The following is a 14,084-nucleotide window of genomic DNA, read 5'->3' as shown; positions in this document are numbered from 1 at the left end:
GAATGTCTTCACCACCTACCTACCCCTCATATCCATCCATCCATCCGTCCATCTTTTTCTTTGGACCCTAATCCTCCTCCCCTCCCACAGAATAATCACAGTTACAGATAATGTGTTATCTTTCCAGATTTATATATATCATGTATATACACATATCATACATAGGTCATATATATATGATGTATATACATATATATATCACACGTCATATATATATATATGATAAAACACATACACAACCAGAAATATGAGATAATACCCCACAAAAATTCTAGAACATGGTTTTTCCCACATAAGCACATACAGATTACTGCATTTTCTCAAGAGCTGAAAGTATTCTCCCTGTGCAAGTATGCTATAGTTTATTAAATTAACCAATTGAAAACCAATTCCTGACTATATTTTCCTAGTTGGCTCATTTATTCATTCAGGTTTACATTTTTGATCAGGAAACATTTTAAAAAACATTCTTAGAGCGTGTGTCTACCCATTAAAAATAATAAATGAGGAAGAGGTAAAGTACACATTTGTGTACAAAGAATGTGCTAGCTGTTTCTGTGTATGTTAGCACTCAGTTTCAGCACAACTCTGCAAGGTACTCAATGTATAGTTGGGGCAAATGACATTTAAAAGATTAAACTTGTACAAGGTCACACAATTATTTGGAAAGTAAACAGAATTTAAGGTTAAACTATAGCTTGGGCCCCTTGTCCCTCCCTCTACCGATGAAATAGAGAAAGGTATGCTTTTTATTTAAAAGTATTTTTATTAAATATTATTTAAGAATTAGTTTGGTGATATTACAGCAAAGCCAAACTAATTATAACCACACACATACATACGCGCGCACACACACACAGTGTGTGTACTTTTTAGAACAGAATTTTCATAAATGAATGCCACAGAATTATGAAAATAGCATCATATTCCTTATTTTGGCTTTGGCAAAAAAAACTGAAAACTGAACTCAAACTACAAGTGTTAAGCTGGAAAGATTTGACACGAATTCTTGGAGAAGACAAAGAGAGAACTTTTGTTTTGTTTTAAAGATTTTATTTATTTATTTGACAGAGAGAGAGACAGTGAGAGAGGGAACACAAGCAGTGGGGAGAGGGAGAGGGAGAGGCAAGCTTCCCGTAGAACAGGGAGCCTGATGCAGGGTTTGATCCCAGCACCCTGGGATCATGACCTGAGCCGAAGGCAGACGCTTAACGACTGAGACACCCAGGCGCCCTGAACTTTTACTTGTTAAAAAGTAATGTCATATCTAAAAAGTATTTTTACCCAAAGACATTAAGAATATATTAAACTTTATCAGATTTAATATATAATTAAATATTAAACTTAATCAGATATATATATATATGTACCCCATATTAAAATTGTCAGTTTGTTTTTAGGAAGTCTCCTTGTAACAATTTATTTTTTATTTATTTATTTTTTTTATAGGAATGCCGCAGGGCATTCCCTGCAGCTTTTTTTTTTTTTTAAGATTTTATTTATTTATTTGACAGAGAGAGAGATAGCAAGAGCAGGAACACTAGCAGGGGGAGTGGGAGAGGGAGAAGCGGGCTTCCCGCGAGGCAGGGAGCCCGATGAAGGGCTCCCTGAGACGAAGGCAACGCTTAACGACTGAGCCACCCAAGTGCCCCTCCTTGTAACAATTTAAAGATTCATTCATGTTCTTTTGCAGAAATATAATCTGTATTTGTTAGAATACTTCTGTCTTAATGCACTCTGCTAAAAGCTATACCTATCAGTATTGCCAAAATTCATACCTATGACTTGCTGATTATTCTGGGACTTCACTCTAATATCAATATAAGTGGCTTGATTTTTCTTGTTAATTACAAATCAAGACCTTTTCTCTTAGCTTTGTCTCTTTAGGTCTGTGTATAATAAACTTGGTAACTCACATTTATTTAAAAAAAGAAAAAAAGAAGGGGGGTGCCTGGGCGGCTCAGTCAGTTAAGCACCCAACCGCTTGCTTTTGGCTGTCATGATTTCAGGGTCCTGGATTGAGCCCCGTGTTGGGCTCCATGCTCATCAGGGAGTCTGCTTGAGGATTCTCTCTCCTTCTCCCTCTGCCCCTCCCCACCACTCATGCACTTTCTCTCTCTCAAATAAATAAATCCCCCCCCCAAAAAAAATGCTCGCTCTGGCTCTTCATTGCTTTATCTATAAATTTAATGTGATTTGAAAATAGAGAAGCAGAACAAGAAACTGAAGAAAGTAAATATATATACCTGTTTTATAGCTTGTTGAGCCAAAAAAGCCATCTGTAGTGGGTTGGGCTTTATTGCTTGTCGTGGCATGTTCTGATTTGGTGGATATCTTAGCTGTTGAGGATGTGGAGGAAGAACTGGTCCATTGGGTTTGGGGCTGTGATTTTGAAAATTTATCAAACGTGGAGGGGGTTGCTGGAAAAAATAAATTATGCCAATTTAGTGACAATCATCTCTTGTAAGACAAATTATAGAGAACTCTGTAACTTTCACAGAAAGACACCACCTCTGTCACAGATGAATAATTTATTAATACTACAACAAGGGTATGGGGGAAGGAGGCAGCCTTCCAGAATGTGTATAACTATGTGATAAGTTTTATTAGGAAACAGCCTTGGGAGAGGGGTTTCCAACTTTAAGTAGGTTACAAAAGGACTGGACGTAGGCCATGTTACGAAGTAGGGAAAATTTGTGTTTGGTATCCTTAGAAGTCCCCGATGATTACATTTTGCAAAGAACTGCCCTCTTCAGATCTCCTAAAATAATGTGATGGTAGAATAATAATTGCTAGCATTTACAGAGCGGTTGTTACATGCCAGGTACTGCTTTAAGGGCTTTACATGAGTTAATTCATTTAATCTTCACAATAATACTATGAGGTAGGGATTCTGTTCATTTTACAGAAAAGGAAACTGAGGTATAGAGAATTTAAATAACCTGCCTCAGATTAATGAAAATAATAAAAGAGGAAGCTGGAACTTGAACTCAAGCACTCTGGCTCCAAGGTCTGCACTCTTAACCAATAAATCACGAATAAGGAAAACAGTTGTTATTAATAACATTTAAAAATTAATGAGTTTTAGATCTTACTGAGGTCAAACCAAATGCCAGGCATTATGATTAGCATTTTACATGTGTTACTTCATTATTACCTTCCCCTCATTTCACAAATGAGGACACTGAACATTAGAAAGCTTAGAGAACTTGAAAAAGGTCACACAGCTAGTAAAAGGCAGCACTAGATCTTTAATCCAAACCTACTCTGCCATGTCATCACCAAAACACCTGCTGGGTGTAGCTGGGGGCGGATTAAGGTACTCACTAGAGCTAAGAGGATGAATTTCCCTAAAGAAAAATAGATTTCAAATGGAAACTCTTCAAGGACAACATTGGTGGGTTACACAATAGGGCAAGGGATGGGAAGGCAAACCCTCTTTGTGCATAAATGCTAGCCGTGGAAATTGAGACCAATGTTCTAAAAAAAGGTAACCCTATATGCCAGTCGCAGTCTCGTGGTGAACCAATTCTATGGTTGGCAACTTATTGTAAAGCAAGTACTTATTTTTAGCTCTCTAAACTGTATATGATTAGAACTTCTCAGAAAGGGGAGTATTAACTTCCATATTCACAAGGGGACAAATGTGAAATTTGTAGGGCTAAAGTAACAGCACCTTAACTTTTGGTCCTCTGAAGGAAGACAGCTATAAAAGGGAGGCCTGCCCTCTATTTTTGCTTTTCCTTTCTCATTTGTGGAATTTACTTTCCTTTCCTGGGTAAATGCTTCTCTTTCCCCTCTCTTACAAATTAGTTGGCACTGGGTTCACCCTCAGTAACTCTCGAGAGGGGCCAGCAATTATGGACCCAATGAAAAATAGATTTAGATACTGTTTCAAGACCAAGGGAAATTCTGTGGGTGCAGAAGAGAAAAATATTAGAGGAAATGTCATAACTGTATGGACGCATAAGCCTGAAGCCATAGCAATTCTCTTTGATTTTTGAAGTTTTGTGATTTGAAGGGTTTTGTATCAGAGAAACACAAACAGAAAACAGTTGGGGAATTACAGTGGAAATAGTGAAAAACTTCTAAATTTATCTAAGCGATACCTTTTTAAAAAGTGTGGAAATCATCCAAAATGGTCTTTAAGAGAGAATAAAGGAACTTACATTAGCCCTTTGCTACCACACTCACAGCCCCACCCAGACTGAGATTTATACACTGATAAAGTCAAGAAGTGACACTTGATGCTAGAATAACGTACTCTGAGAAATCGGTGTCGGAATGGATGTCAACCCTGCCATCAAGGAGCTCAGAGTTTGATAAGACGTGAGGGGCTTTTTTTCCCCTCTCCTAAATTGTTATACTTGATTGTGTTAGCAGGGAAGGCAACTTTGAAGAATAAGACTAGGAACTAGTTATGAGCATAAGAGAAAAAGCAAAACCAGTGCTACTTTAATTAAATGGAATCAACTAATTTGCAAGGAAGATACAGAAGGAAAAAAGAGAACAGAGAAATAATTGAGCACTTAAGCAAACTGACATATAAACATCATTATCCTCACCCTCACTCTAAGTACTTTATGATTTCAGGTTTTGATTGTATTCTAGGTCAGTAGTCCCCAGCTGTGCATAATAACCATGAAGGATAGTGGATGTCCTTCTAACATCCATCCACTGTTCAGGAAAATTAAAGTACACATATGTACAAGAGTATCTCCACAGCAGTAAATCTGACCCAGGAGTGAGAACCGCTGCTATGAATTATGTATAAAACAACACAGGTGACAGTGCTAACAAACTGCAACCTGTCCACTGGAGTAGACTGCATAGTGCTGAATAAACAGAGGCACAGTCTATCAGGTTTGTATCACTTAGTTCTGTATCCTACCTTTGCACCACACAACTCTTTAACCACGCAGATTACATGGTTAATATTCAGAGGAAGAAGAAATAAGGGACTCTCATGTAAGCAATTAAATTTAACTGTGTCCTATGGACAGATGTAGAGTATGATTTGAGCATACCCACAAAGCCAGAGGCACACACAGCCTCCTTATAGACAGACACCTTCCCACACTTACATGTAAATAAACTGGTAGGAAACTAAGTACACAGCTAGGTAGAGCAGTGAAAAAGCTTGTGGAGGAGGACAAATTGACGAGTGAAAAATGTATGAGTATTTGGCAGAGAACACATAAAAATGAGAGATAAAAATAAAAATGAGTATGAAAGAAGATTCAGGAGTCACTGAAAGTAGTAGAAAAACAATACTGTGTGAGGAAATGACCAAAAGATGTGAAAATTACTTTATTTCTAAGAGGGAAAAATAGGTTTCATAATACAGATTGTGTATTATATAGATTATACAGCAGTAAACCCTAGAGAGGAAAAATAAGATCAAAAGCAAATTTCTGAGATAAGTAGACCAAAGGCTCAGAGATCATTTTCTTTGTCACTGCTTATAAATAACAATGATAGAGGGACCAAGTCACATAGAATCTACTAACTGCCTCAGTTCCTTATTTCTTAGTGAAATGGCAATTAACACAAATAATGAATTTACCTTTTTCACATTATATAAACTTAAATAAAAATCACTTTTCTATCTCCCAGACACTTAAATATTAATCATGCAAATGCTTAGTACTAGGCACTCAACTCTTTTCTTTTTAAATTTATCTTTAGAAATATTTTGGTACTCTTTGAAGTCTACCTGCAGAATATCAGTCTGCAGAGGTAATGACAAAATTATTCCTCAATTTTCTTAAAATTTCAACTCTGTCAGTTGTGCTCCTGGTATCTAAAGTGTACAAGTCTTTTGCCATGGAACACTCACCAAAGACCTCTTAAATTCTTTATTAATTACTTCCTGTAAAACATGAGTTAAAACAAAGTTCTAGAGGAATAATCTACAGGGTGTATTAATATTCCCCTGGATTTGACATGCCTTCTTAATCAAATTCTACAAAACCATAAGCCTGAAATAAATTGCTTTAGGTCTTCACAGAAGCAACTTGACAAAATCAGGATCTACCCATGTCCATAACTTTATTCAGGGTTGAAGTAAGAGCCCTATGAAGACCAATTCCACATTGTGTAAATTTGCTACAAAAAATACTATTATGCCATTTAATTACTTTTTCATAAAGAACCACATTATACATTCCTCTTAGTGCTAGAAAAATACTAGTAAAACGTTTCTTCCCTAGTTAACTGGCATGTTTCCTTTTTACCAAATAATATAGATATTATATCTGTTTCTTGTTTTCTTTGGTTGAGAAAAAAATTCTGCTCTAAGTCTTGGTCTCAAGTAAAAAGAATTCTTAGCCTAGTTCTGCACACTTTGATTCTTATTAAACCCTGTTCCATTTCATTCGTGTCAATCCATTTGAAGTATACCACTTCAAATCCTTCTCAGAAATAGGAAGAGTATAAATTAATAAATAACAATTTGTATGAATTACTAAGACTTTACATTCCTGAGTAAATTTTAGTAAGTATGCCCAGATCTAACTTGAGTAGGATGGTGAAACTCCTTAACAGAACATATAAACTTATCTTCAAAAATCAGATTAGAAGTAAATGGAGTACTTCATACCTAGTAAAAATAAGAATGGTTCATGGAATACCTGCTCAGAAATAGAGTCTGAAGGGAGATTTCTAGTGAACCACTCCCCAACCCTTTCCTATTTCGTTTTACCCTAATTTCTAAGACGTGCGGTGGTTTTCCTCAACAGTGCCTCCCCACAAAGACCAGATAACTGAAGAACGAATCATTCTGAAGCACTAACACAGGAATGATGAGTTACAGATACACAACTTTACCATCAGCCATAGGCATGGGTTGTTTAGGAATGCAACGATTTATCCTCGGTTATAATTTGAAGACAACAAAGAGTATATGAAAATAGTTGTACCAGCTCAATAAACCATTAATTTCTTTTTGTGAAGGACTAAAAACTAGGAGTTAACTCAGGGATACTTTTGATAAAGTTTTATAGATTCATATATTCAGATCATAGATGACAGATGTCTTGGTTATCTTAAGAGATGCTGAATACAATTGTACTATAATTATCTAAGTTAGGACAGGCCTGCTTCCAAATTTACCTGATGAGAGATGGAAGGTTGCTGGATGGGCCCCTGCATTCTAGGGTTTGGTAAACCCACAGGTGCTGGCCTCCGTTGCACCTGTTGCCTCTGAGCCATTACCTGTTGCTGCATATGCTGGAGTCGTAACTGAGCTAGGCTGATCTGTGTTGGAAACTTGGATAACTGGTTTGAAGATAAACCACCTGGTGGCTGTGAATTCTGTTCCACGACAGGATTCTGCTTAGGCATTTGTGGCTGACTCTCTTTATCTTCAATTACTAAAGAACCTAATCAAAGAGAAAAAGTTGAGTTCTCAAGTTTTTCTGATAGTGAAATACCGTATTTTGTAAGGCTATTTTTGCTGAACTCCAAATTGCCAAGAAATTTTTTGGTCTCAGAAACAGTTTACACTCTTAAAAATAGAAGGCCCCAAAGAGCTTTTGCTTATGTAAGTTCTAGCTATCAAATTTTACCATATTAGAAACCATTAAAAACATTTTTTACTTATTATTAATTCATTTAAAAATAACAGACCTATAATAACATTTTTATGAAAAATAACTTTTCAAAAATATTAGTGACTGTTTTAGTATTTTTAAAAATCTCTTTGACATGTCTCGCCTAAAAGTTGAACTCTCCTATCTGTTTTTGCACTATCTGTCATTATATATTGTTTGGGTTGAAATACCTGAAGAAAACCGGCCACAAACAGACATGTAGTTGAAAAAGGGAGGCCTTGTAGTGTGCTCAAGGAGCCTCATACTATGTCTTAACTGCAGTCGTTTATCAAAACAAAACAGGCAAACCTGACATTGGTTCTAAAACTCCACAATATATTTCTGATTCTTTAGTATGAGCAATTTGTAATCTCTCAAATCCTTATGTCTTCACAGTGCATAATACATCAGTTCTCTGACAGACAATACTCTGGCTTACAGTTACACTTTTAGAATTTAAGCGTGCCTCTGAATAGGTCTGATTAAAGCACAAGGCAAAGCTTGACTTCAACAGTAGAGACTCAAATGTTTCTGATTTACTAAGCATAAACATCCTAAAAAAAATATGGTTATCATTGATTAAATACTCACTGTATGTTAGGCAATATGATATCAAGTCTATGTATATCCGTAAGTCCTTTTTATAGATAAGGGATCTAAGGGTTCAGAGAGATTGAACAACTTACCCAAACTCACCAAGACATTAATTGAATGTTCATCTATATCAATATTTTTCCCTCACACTCTTCTATTTCTCAGAAGCCATGGATAAACAAGTTTGGGAAACTTGTCTCCTTCTTAGAATATTTAAAATGCAAATCTCATTGTAAATGACAATTTACACAGCTGTACATGATAGCTCTGAGAAGACTTACAGTAAAGGATACGGTTTAATTTTATTATAGGATTTTCACAAACTTCACAAATAGGGATGCTGTTTTTGTTTTTGCTGATACAGATTTATCTAAAACTATATCCACTTATGTGTTATAGTTACACACATATTCTTAATTTTACCTATGTCTACATCATGTGGTTTTATAGTATAAGCAATATGCTTATAAGTACATATATTTCCGTATATGATATATTATGTGGATAGGTACTCTGTAGAGCTGACTGTGTGGTGGTTCAGTGGGGAAGGGTAAGAGTTACTTATAAACACACTTTGTATTAAGATGCTTCTTTTTAGTAATATAGGTGAGACTGTGTGTGATTCCAGATGCCTGCTACCTATCAATAAATATGTTGCTGCATGCACTTTGAAACTGAGCCACAGGGGTCACCTTATCACCATCCTTTTTATTCTTCTGTTGTATGGATGAGATTTGTGTAAGCTTATTGCTTCCTTTCTTGGTATATTATGACAGCACTGGCTCTCTCCCTTTCCAGCCATTTCTTCCTTTCCTACCCAGAATCTAGCCTAGGGAAGGAGAGCAACCATCTTTGATGATTTTGAAACATAGTCAATGAGACCAAAAACTGTCATCAAAGGGACTGAGTTGGTGGCTGATGAAGAATGTATAGGGAATTCTTACATTTCTACTTCTATAGATTCCCCGTGAGAAATGAAGAGGCAAAAAGGGAAGACTTTTTCTACTAGCAAATACTGTAGGGAAGCTAAAGGAATAACTTTCTGCTGAACTGCCTGCAAAGATATTAGAGCTTCTAATCTTGCCAAAATGATAGTCTCCCTTTGTGACAATTCAGTGGGCTCTAATACTTAAAACTGGGGCACTTTTCTGTGTGCATGTTACACTCTAATTTGTAAGTTTAAAAATATGTAGTTATTACATAAAAGGCAGAATAAAAAAATGAGAAGTCTCCCCTAGCAAGATCAAGCAAATGAACCCTTAGGTGCTTCATGACTGGGTATAAAAAGTAAGTAAGCCAGTACGAGAAATACTATTTTATCAGAAAACATTCCAAATATCAAAAATCCTGTATCAATGGCAGTCATGAGTCAAAAGTTTTATTATCCCATTCTGATAAACCTATAGTTAACAATAGAAACAAGATTCTACGGAAAAAAGAACTTCTAAATCCCAAAGTCTAGATAGATACCCTGTGAGTCAATATAAAGGATGTTCATATCCATTTATTTACATGTGTACTTGTATTCATGCATGCGTCACACATATATACATAACAATAAAATACTGGCAAAAATTCCATGTCTTCAAAACAAGGTAATAAAAACACTTCGGGGGTGGAAGGGAATACATTTTCAATAACATATCATAATCATGAAGAGTTCTAGAAACAAATGGCACTTTCAGAAAACGGACATAAGGGCCTACCTAAATTGATAATATTTTGAGCCCAGAAACTAGGATCACAGTGAAACTGGATGGTATTGTTGGTCACTGGGGAAGCATCACACCTTGCTCGAAGAAGGTGCCGTAACCGGTATGTAATCTAGAAGAAAGGAGAGACAACTAAACATTGGTGTCTTTAATCAAGCAAATAATTTATTAAGTTCCCAGTAAATACACAAAAAATGGTCTCTGGTATGTATGCTAACACAAAATAAGTAATCATATCTAAGTTATAAACGTGGATAAGTTTTTTTTTTAACATGTTAAAAGTTTTGAGATATAATTCAATTGGCTATACTACTGAACACAAAACTGAAAAGTATCTTAAAGTGATAGGTTCGTTAAAGTCAGTTTTTTGAATTACTAAAACTTCAGGGAAGCACCAACTAAATATTTGTAAAATAAATTTTAACACATTTGCTCTTTTATTTATTTTACTTACTCTTTTAAAGAAGGATTCAAAATTTAGATTAGGGGGCTAATGAGTTATGGAAAGTACAAATTAATCTCAGCCCATAAGTTGGCCTGCTAGGGATGGTTCTCCTTGCTCCTATGTTTTCAATCTCATGTCATCACACAATACCACCCACCTCCTTCCCCACTGTGGAAGTTGTCCTCAGTGAATACTTGGTCATTCTCCCTCAGTCCTTGAAGAATTTAGTTCCTGGCTCATTATCACCATCTCTAACATTACTTTTGTCGTAATTCTTGACGATTTTAATATCCAACCAGCTGATCCTTCTTTCCACCTCTCTCTAGTGCCCAAGTACCAATAATCCAATAAACCTTAAGGTCCTATAAGTGCTCTTAGAATTTTTCCCTGTCCTTTGGTCTCACCTCACCAGTAACCTTACCCCGCTGAAATCCCAGGGTCAATCACCATAATCACGTTGCATATACCCTTGATACCTCTTATCTCTCACATACTCCCTTCCCTCTCAACCTTTCCCCCAACAAAATAAAACAACCCTGGTTAAACCCAACTTTTGCCTCTGCAGATATAACTGGACAAATAAACACATGACAATTTACTTCAAGTAGGCCCCTAAGGTTGACTGGCTATCATGACATTTTTCTGGTACTTTATTTCCCTACTCTCTTAAATGACTATTCGAATTTTCTTCTCAAATCTCTAGCTCTCCTTCCTCTCCCATTCTCAATCTCAGCTGATGGATTTTGCTTACAATTTTACTGAGAAAGCAGGAACAATCAGGGTCCTTCTACAAATTCTCACCACTTGTATTAGTGTTCCCTCCTATTACAATGGATTAAATGGCCATGTTTCTTTTTTCTTTTCTTTTCTTTTTTTTTTTTTAGATTTTATTTATTTGAGAAAGACGGAGAGAACGAGCGTGAGAGAGCGCACACACGGAGCTGGGGTCGGGGGATGGGGTGGGGTGTAGAGAATCTCAAGCAAACTCCCCCAAGAAGCTCGGAGCCTGACGTGGGGCTTGATCCCAGGACCCTGAGATCATGACCTGAGCTGAAATCAAGCCATAAGCTTAAATGACTGAGTCATCAGGTGCCCCGAAATGGCCATGCTTCTAAAGTCAGTCCTTCCACTTGTGCAACAGTACCCAACCTTTCTTGCCTACTTACGGACACTACTCAGCAATTTTCCTCCCTCTCCTGTATCACCTAGGCTTTCATTTTACTGGATCACTCTTATCAACATATAAACATGCTTTAACCTTTCCCAGCTAAAAACAAAACTCTTGGCTCCTTTCCTCCTACCATCCACTGCCCCATTTTTCTGCTTTTTAACAGCAAACTCTTAAAAAAAACTCATCTATTTTTACTGCCCCGTTCCCCTCCTCCCATTCTTTTCTGAAACCATTTCCTTCACTTGGCTTTCAGCATACTATACTCTCATGGTTTTGCCTTTATTTTAGCAGCTGTTACTTTTTGGGGCCACTGAGAATAGGTTTGGGTTCCAGTGCACCATCACAGCCTCCAGTGTTGGTTCTTTGTCTTGCAACTGCCCTCTTTTCTCCTATTCCCACATAGTTTTAGTGATCTCATATAGTCTCATAGTTTAAATGACTTCTTAATCTGTATCCCAAGTCTGGATCTCTCTTTTGAACTTGCATTTCAAACTTCTTAGTCAACATCTCCACCTGGTTGTCTGACAGGCACCTCAAATTTAGTATGTCTAAAAGGGAACTTCTGATCTTTCTCTTCAAGTCTTTTTGTCCTATAATCTTCTCCATCTCCATTATTATTTTCCTACTGCTGAGTTAGTCCCTGGTTCCTTTCTATTTCTCAAGCCCTACATTCAACCTGTCAGCAAATCCTACTGGTCCTATCCTTAAAAGACATGGATAACCCTACCAGTTTTCCCATCAACTCTATTAATTCTCCTGTTACCACCTTGGAAAAGCCACCTTGCTGCAGTAAGATTCAACTGGTCTCCCTTACTTCTCTCTTGCCTTCAACTACCTATAATCTACTCTAAATAGCCACAGTGACTGTTAAAATATAAATCATATTCTGTCCTTCTCAAGTCCCTCTCTCTAATGGTTGCCCATCTTACTCAGATTAAAAACGAACGTCCTCATAATGAACTACAACGCTTGTGCTATTTGACTTTCTATTACTTCTCTGATCTTACTCGTACTACTTTCTGCTCCTTCACTCTGTTCCAGCCCCTCAGGCCTCCTTGTATCCATATCACAAAAACTTCCATCTCTATATTTGCACTTGCTGTGTGCTCTGCCAGAATTTACTTCCCTTGAGTATTTACTTCCTACAGGGCTTGCTTCCTCATTTCCATCAGTATTTGCTCAAATATCACCCTCTTTGGATAGACTTAACATACCTAAAACTACAATCCCCACCCCAATGTTCCCAGACTCCTTTCCTTAATTTACCTTTCTCTAGAGCACTGAACACCATGTAGCAGTATACATATTTTATTTATTTCAGCACTGTCTCTCTTCACTAAAATGCAATTCCTTGAGGGCAAAGATTTTATTTTGTTTTCTGTTCTCCCAGTGCTTAGAATGCTGCCTGATATGTAGCAGGTATTCAGTAAGTAAGTGTTGAATACATTTGTTTCAGTTGCTAAATTATGTCCAACAGCTATACTAAATTCTGAGTAAAAAAGCACGAACTTATTTTGGGACTGTGTGGAATACATGGCACAGTGTGTAGCAAACAGCACGCAACACAATGCTCTTCTCCCTAAGTTTTTCCTGCCTTTAATTTTTTACATCCTCTAACAGTTCTCACTGTAAAAATGCTAACCAAAATAATTATTCCAAGAATTTCCCTTCATAAATACACGCATGTTTTACCATTTCCAAAAATTTAATCATTTTGAAATAATTTTAAAATTGTTGAAAACTGAAAAGAACTCTTCACCCAGATTTCCCAACTGTTAATGTATTAGCACATTTCTTCGAGTGCCCGCCCAACTGCTTCTGCACTATTATTACTTGTCTTTTTCTGAACCTTTTGACAGCAAGTTGCAGACATGAGGTTCTGTCTACCCCAAACACTCCAGGGAGTATAACTTAAAACATAGATCCTCTTAACATAAGCAGCAAGTTCCAAATTCCAAAAGCAGGTTTGTCACAACACTACAATCCAATCCAAAGGCCTCATTCAAATGGTAACTCTCCTAACAGGGTCACTTCCCAGAATGCTATCAAGGAATACAGGTTGCATTTAGTTGTCACTTCTCTGCAGTTCATTGGTCTTTCCCCGTCATTTGTCCTTGATGGCTTTGAAGAGTTCGGGTCTTATATTCTGCAAGATGACCTTCAACATGGGTCTGAGTGTAGTTCCTCCTGATCAGACTTAGTAAAGCATTCTTGTCAGGAATCCCACATAAATGATAATGTGCATTTCTTAGTGCATCAGATCAGGAAGCTCAGGATGTCAATCTGTCCCACAACTGCTGATACAAATCCTTATCACCTGGCAATTTTGCTGCCCAGTTTCTCCACCTTAAATTCACTGGATTTCCCCCTTTGTAACTGATTAGTATTTTGTAAAGAGGTATTCTAGGATTACACTGAAATCCTGTTCCATCAATTCTCTACTCACTGGATTAGTATACTCTGATCGCTCCTTAATTACCTCTACGACAGTGAGCAAATATGCTTCTTTATATCTACTATTCTACAGTTACTGATTTATACTGTGACATAAACTTTTCCCTTCTTTATCA

At 36.9% G+C, this 14,084-nt stretch overlaps 1 protein-coding gene across 2 annotated transcripts in view; it reads right to left on the bottom strand.

Annotated features, from left to right (window-relative positions):
• TRIM24 (tripartite motif containing 24) overlaps positions 1-14,084 on the bottom strand; it is a 120,405-nt gene that overhangs the window by 15,645 nt on the left and 90,676 nt on the right. Inside the window, exons 8-10 of one of the 2 annotated variants that reach the window (XM_028106292.2) lie at positions 9,893-10,010; positions 7,114-7,382; positions 2,247-2,420 (exon numbers count right to left, since the gene is read on the bottom strand). In XM_028106292.2, the coding sequence (XP_027962093.1) occupies positions 2,247-2,420; positions 7,114-7,382; positions 9,893-10,010 (561 nt within the window). The remainder of the gene's footprint in view (positions 1-2,246; positions 2,421-7,113; positions 7,383-9,892; positions 10,011-14,084) is intronic. The other variant, XM_088018626.1, reaches the window with a different exon arrangement.

This window comes from Eumetopias jubatus, unplaced genomic scaffold (assembly GCF_037043125.1).
Source record: "Eumetopias jubatus isolate StellerSeaLion01/CBP00866 unplaced genomic scaffold, mEumJub1_p1.0 scaffold_14, whole genome shotgun sequence".
Classification (NCBI taxonomy): Eukaryota; Metazoa; Chordata; class Mammalia; order Carnivora; family Otariidae; genus Eumetopias; species Eumetopias jubatus.
The sequence above is the reverse complement of the archived record's forward strand: the minus strand, read 5'-3'. Positions and strand labels throughout refer to the sequence as shown.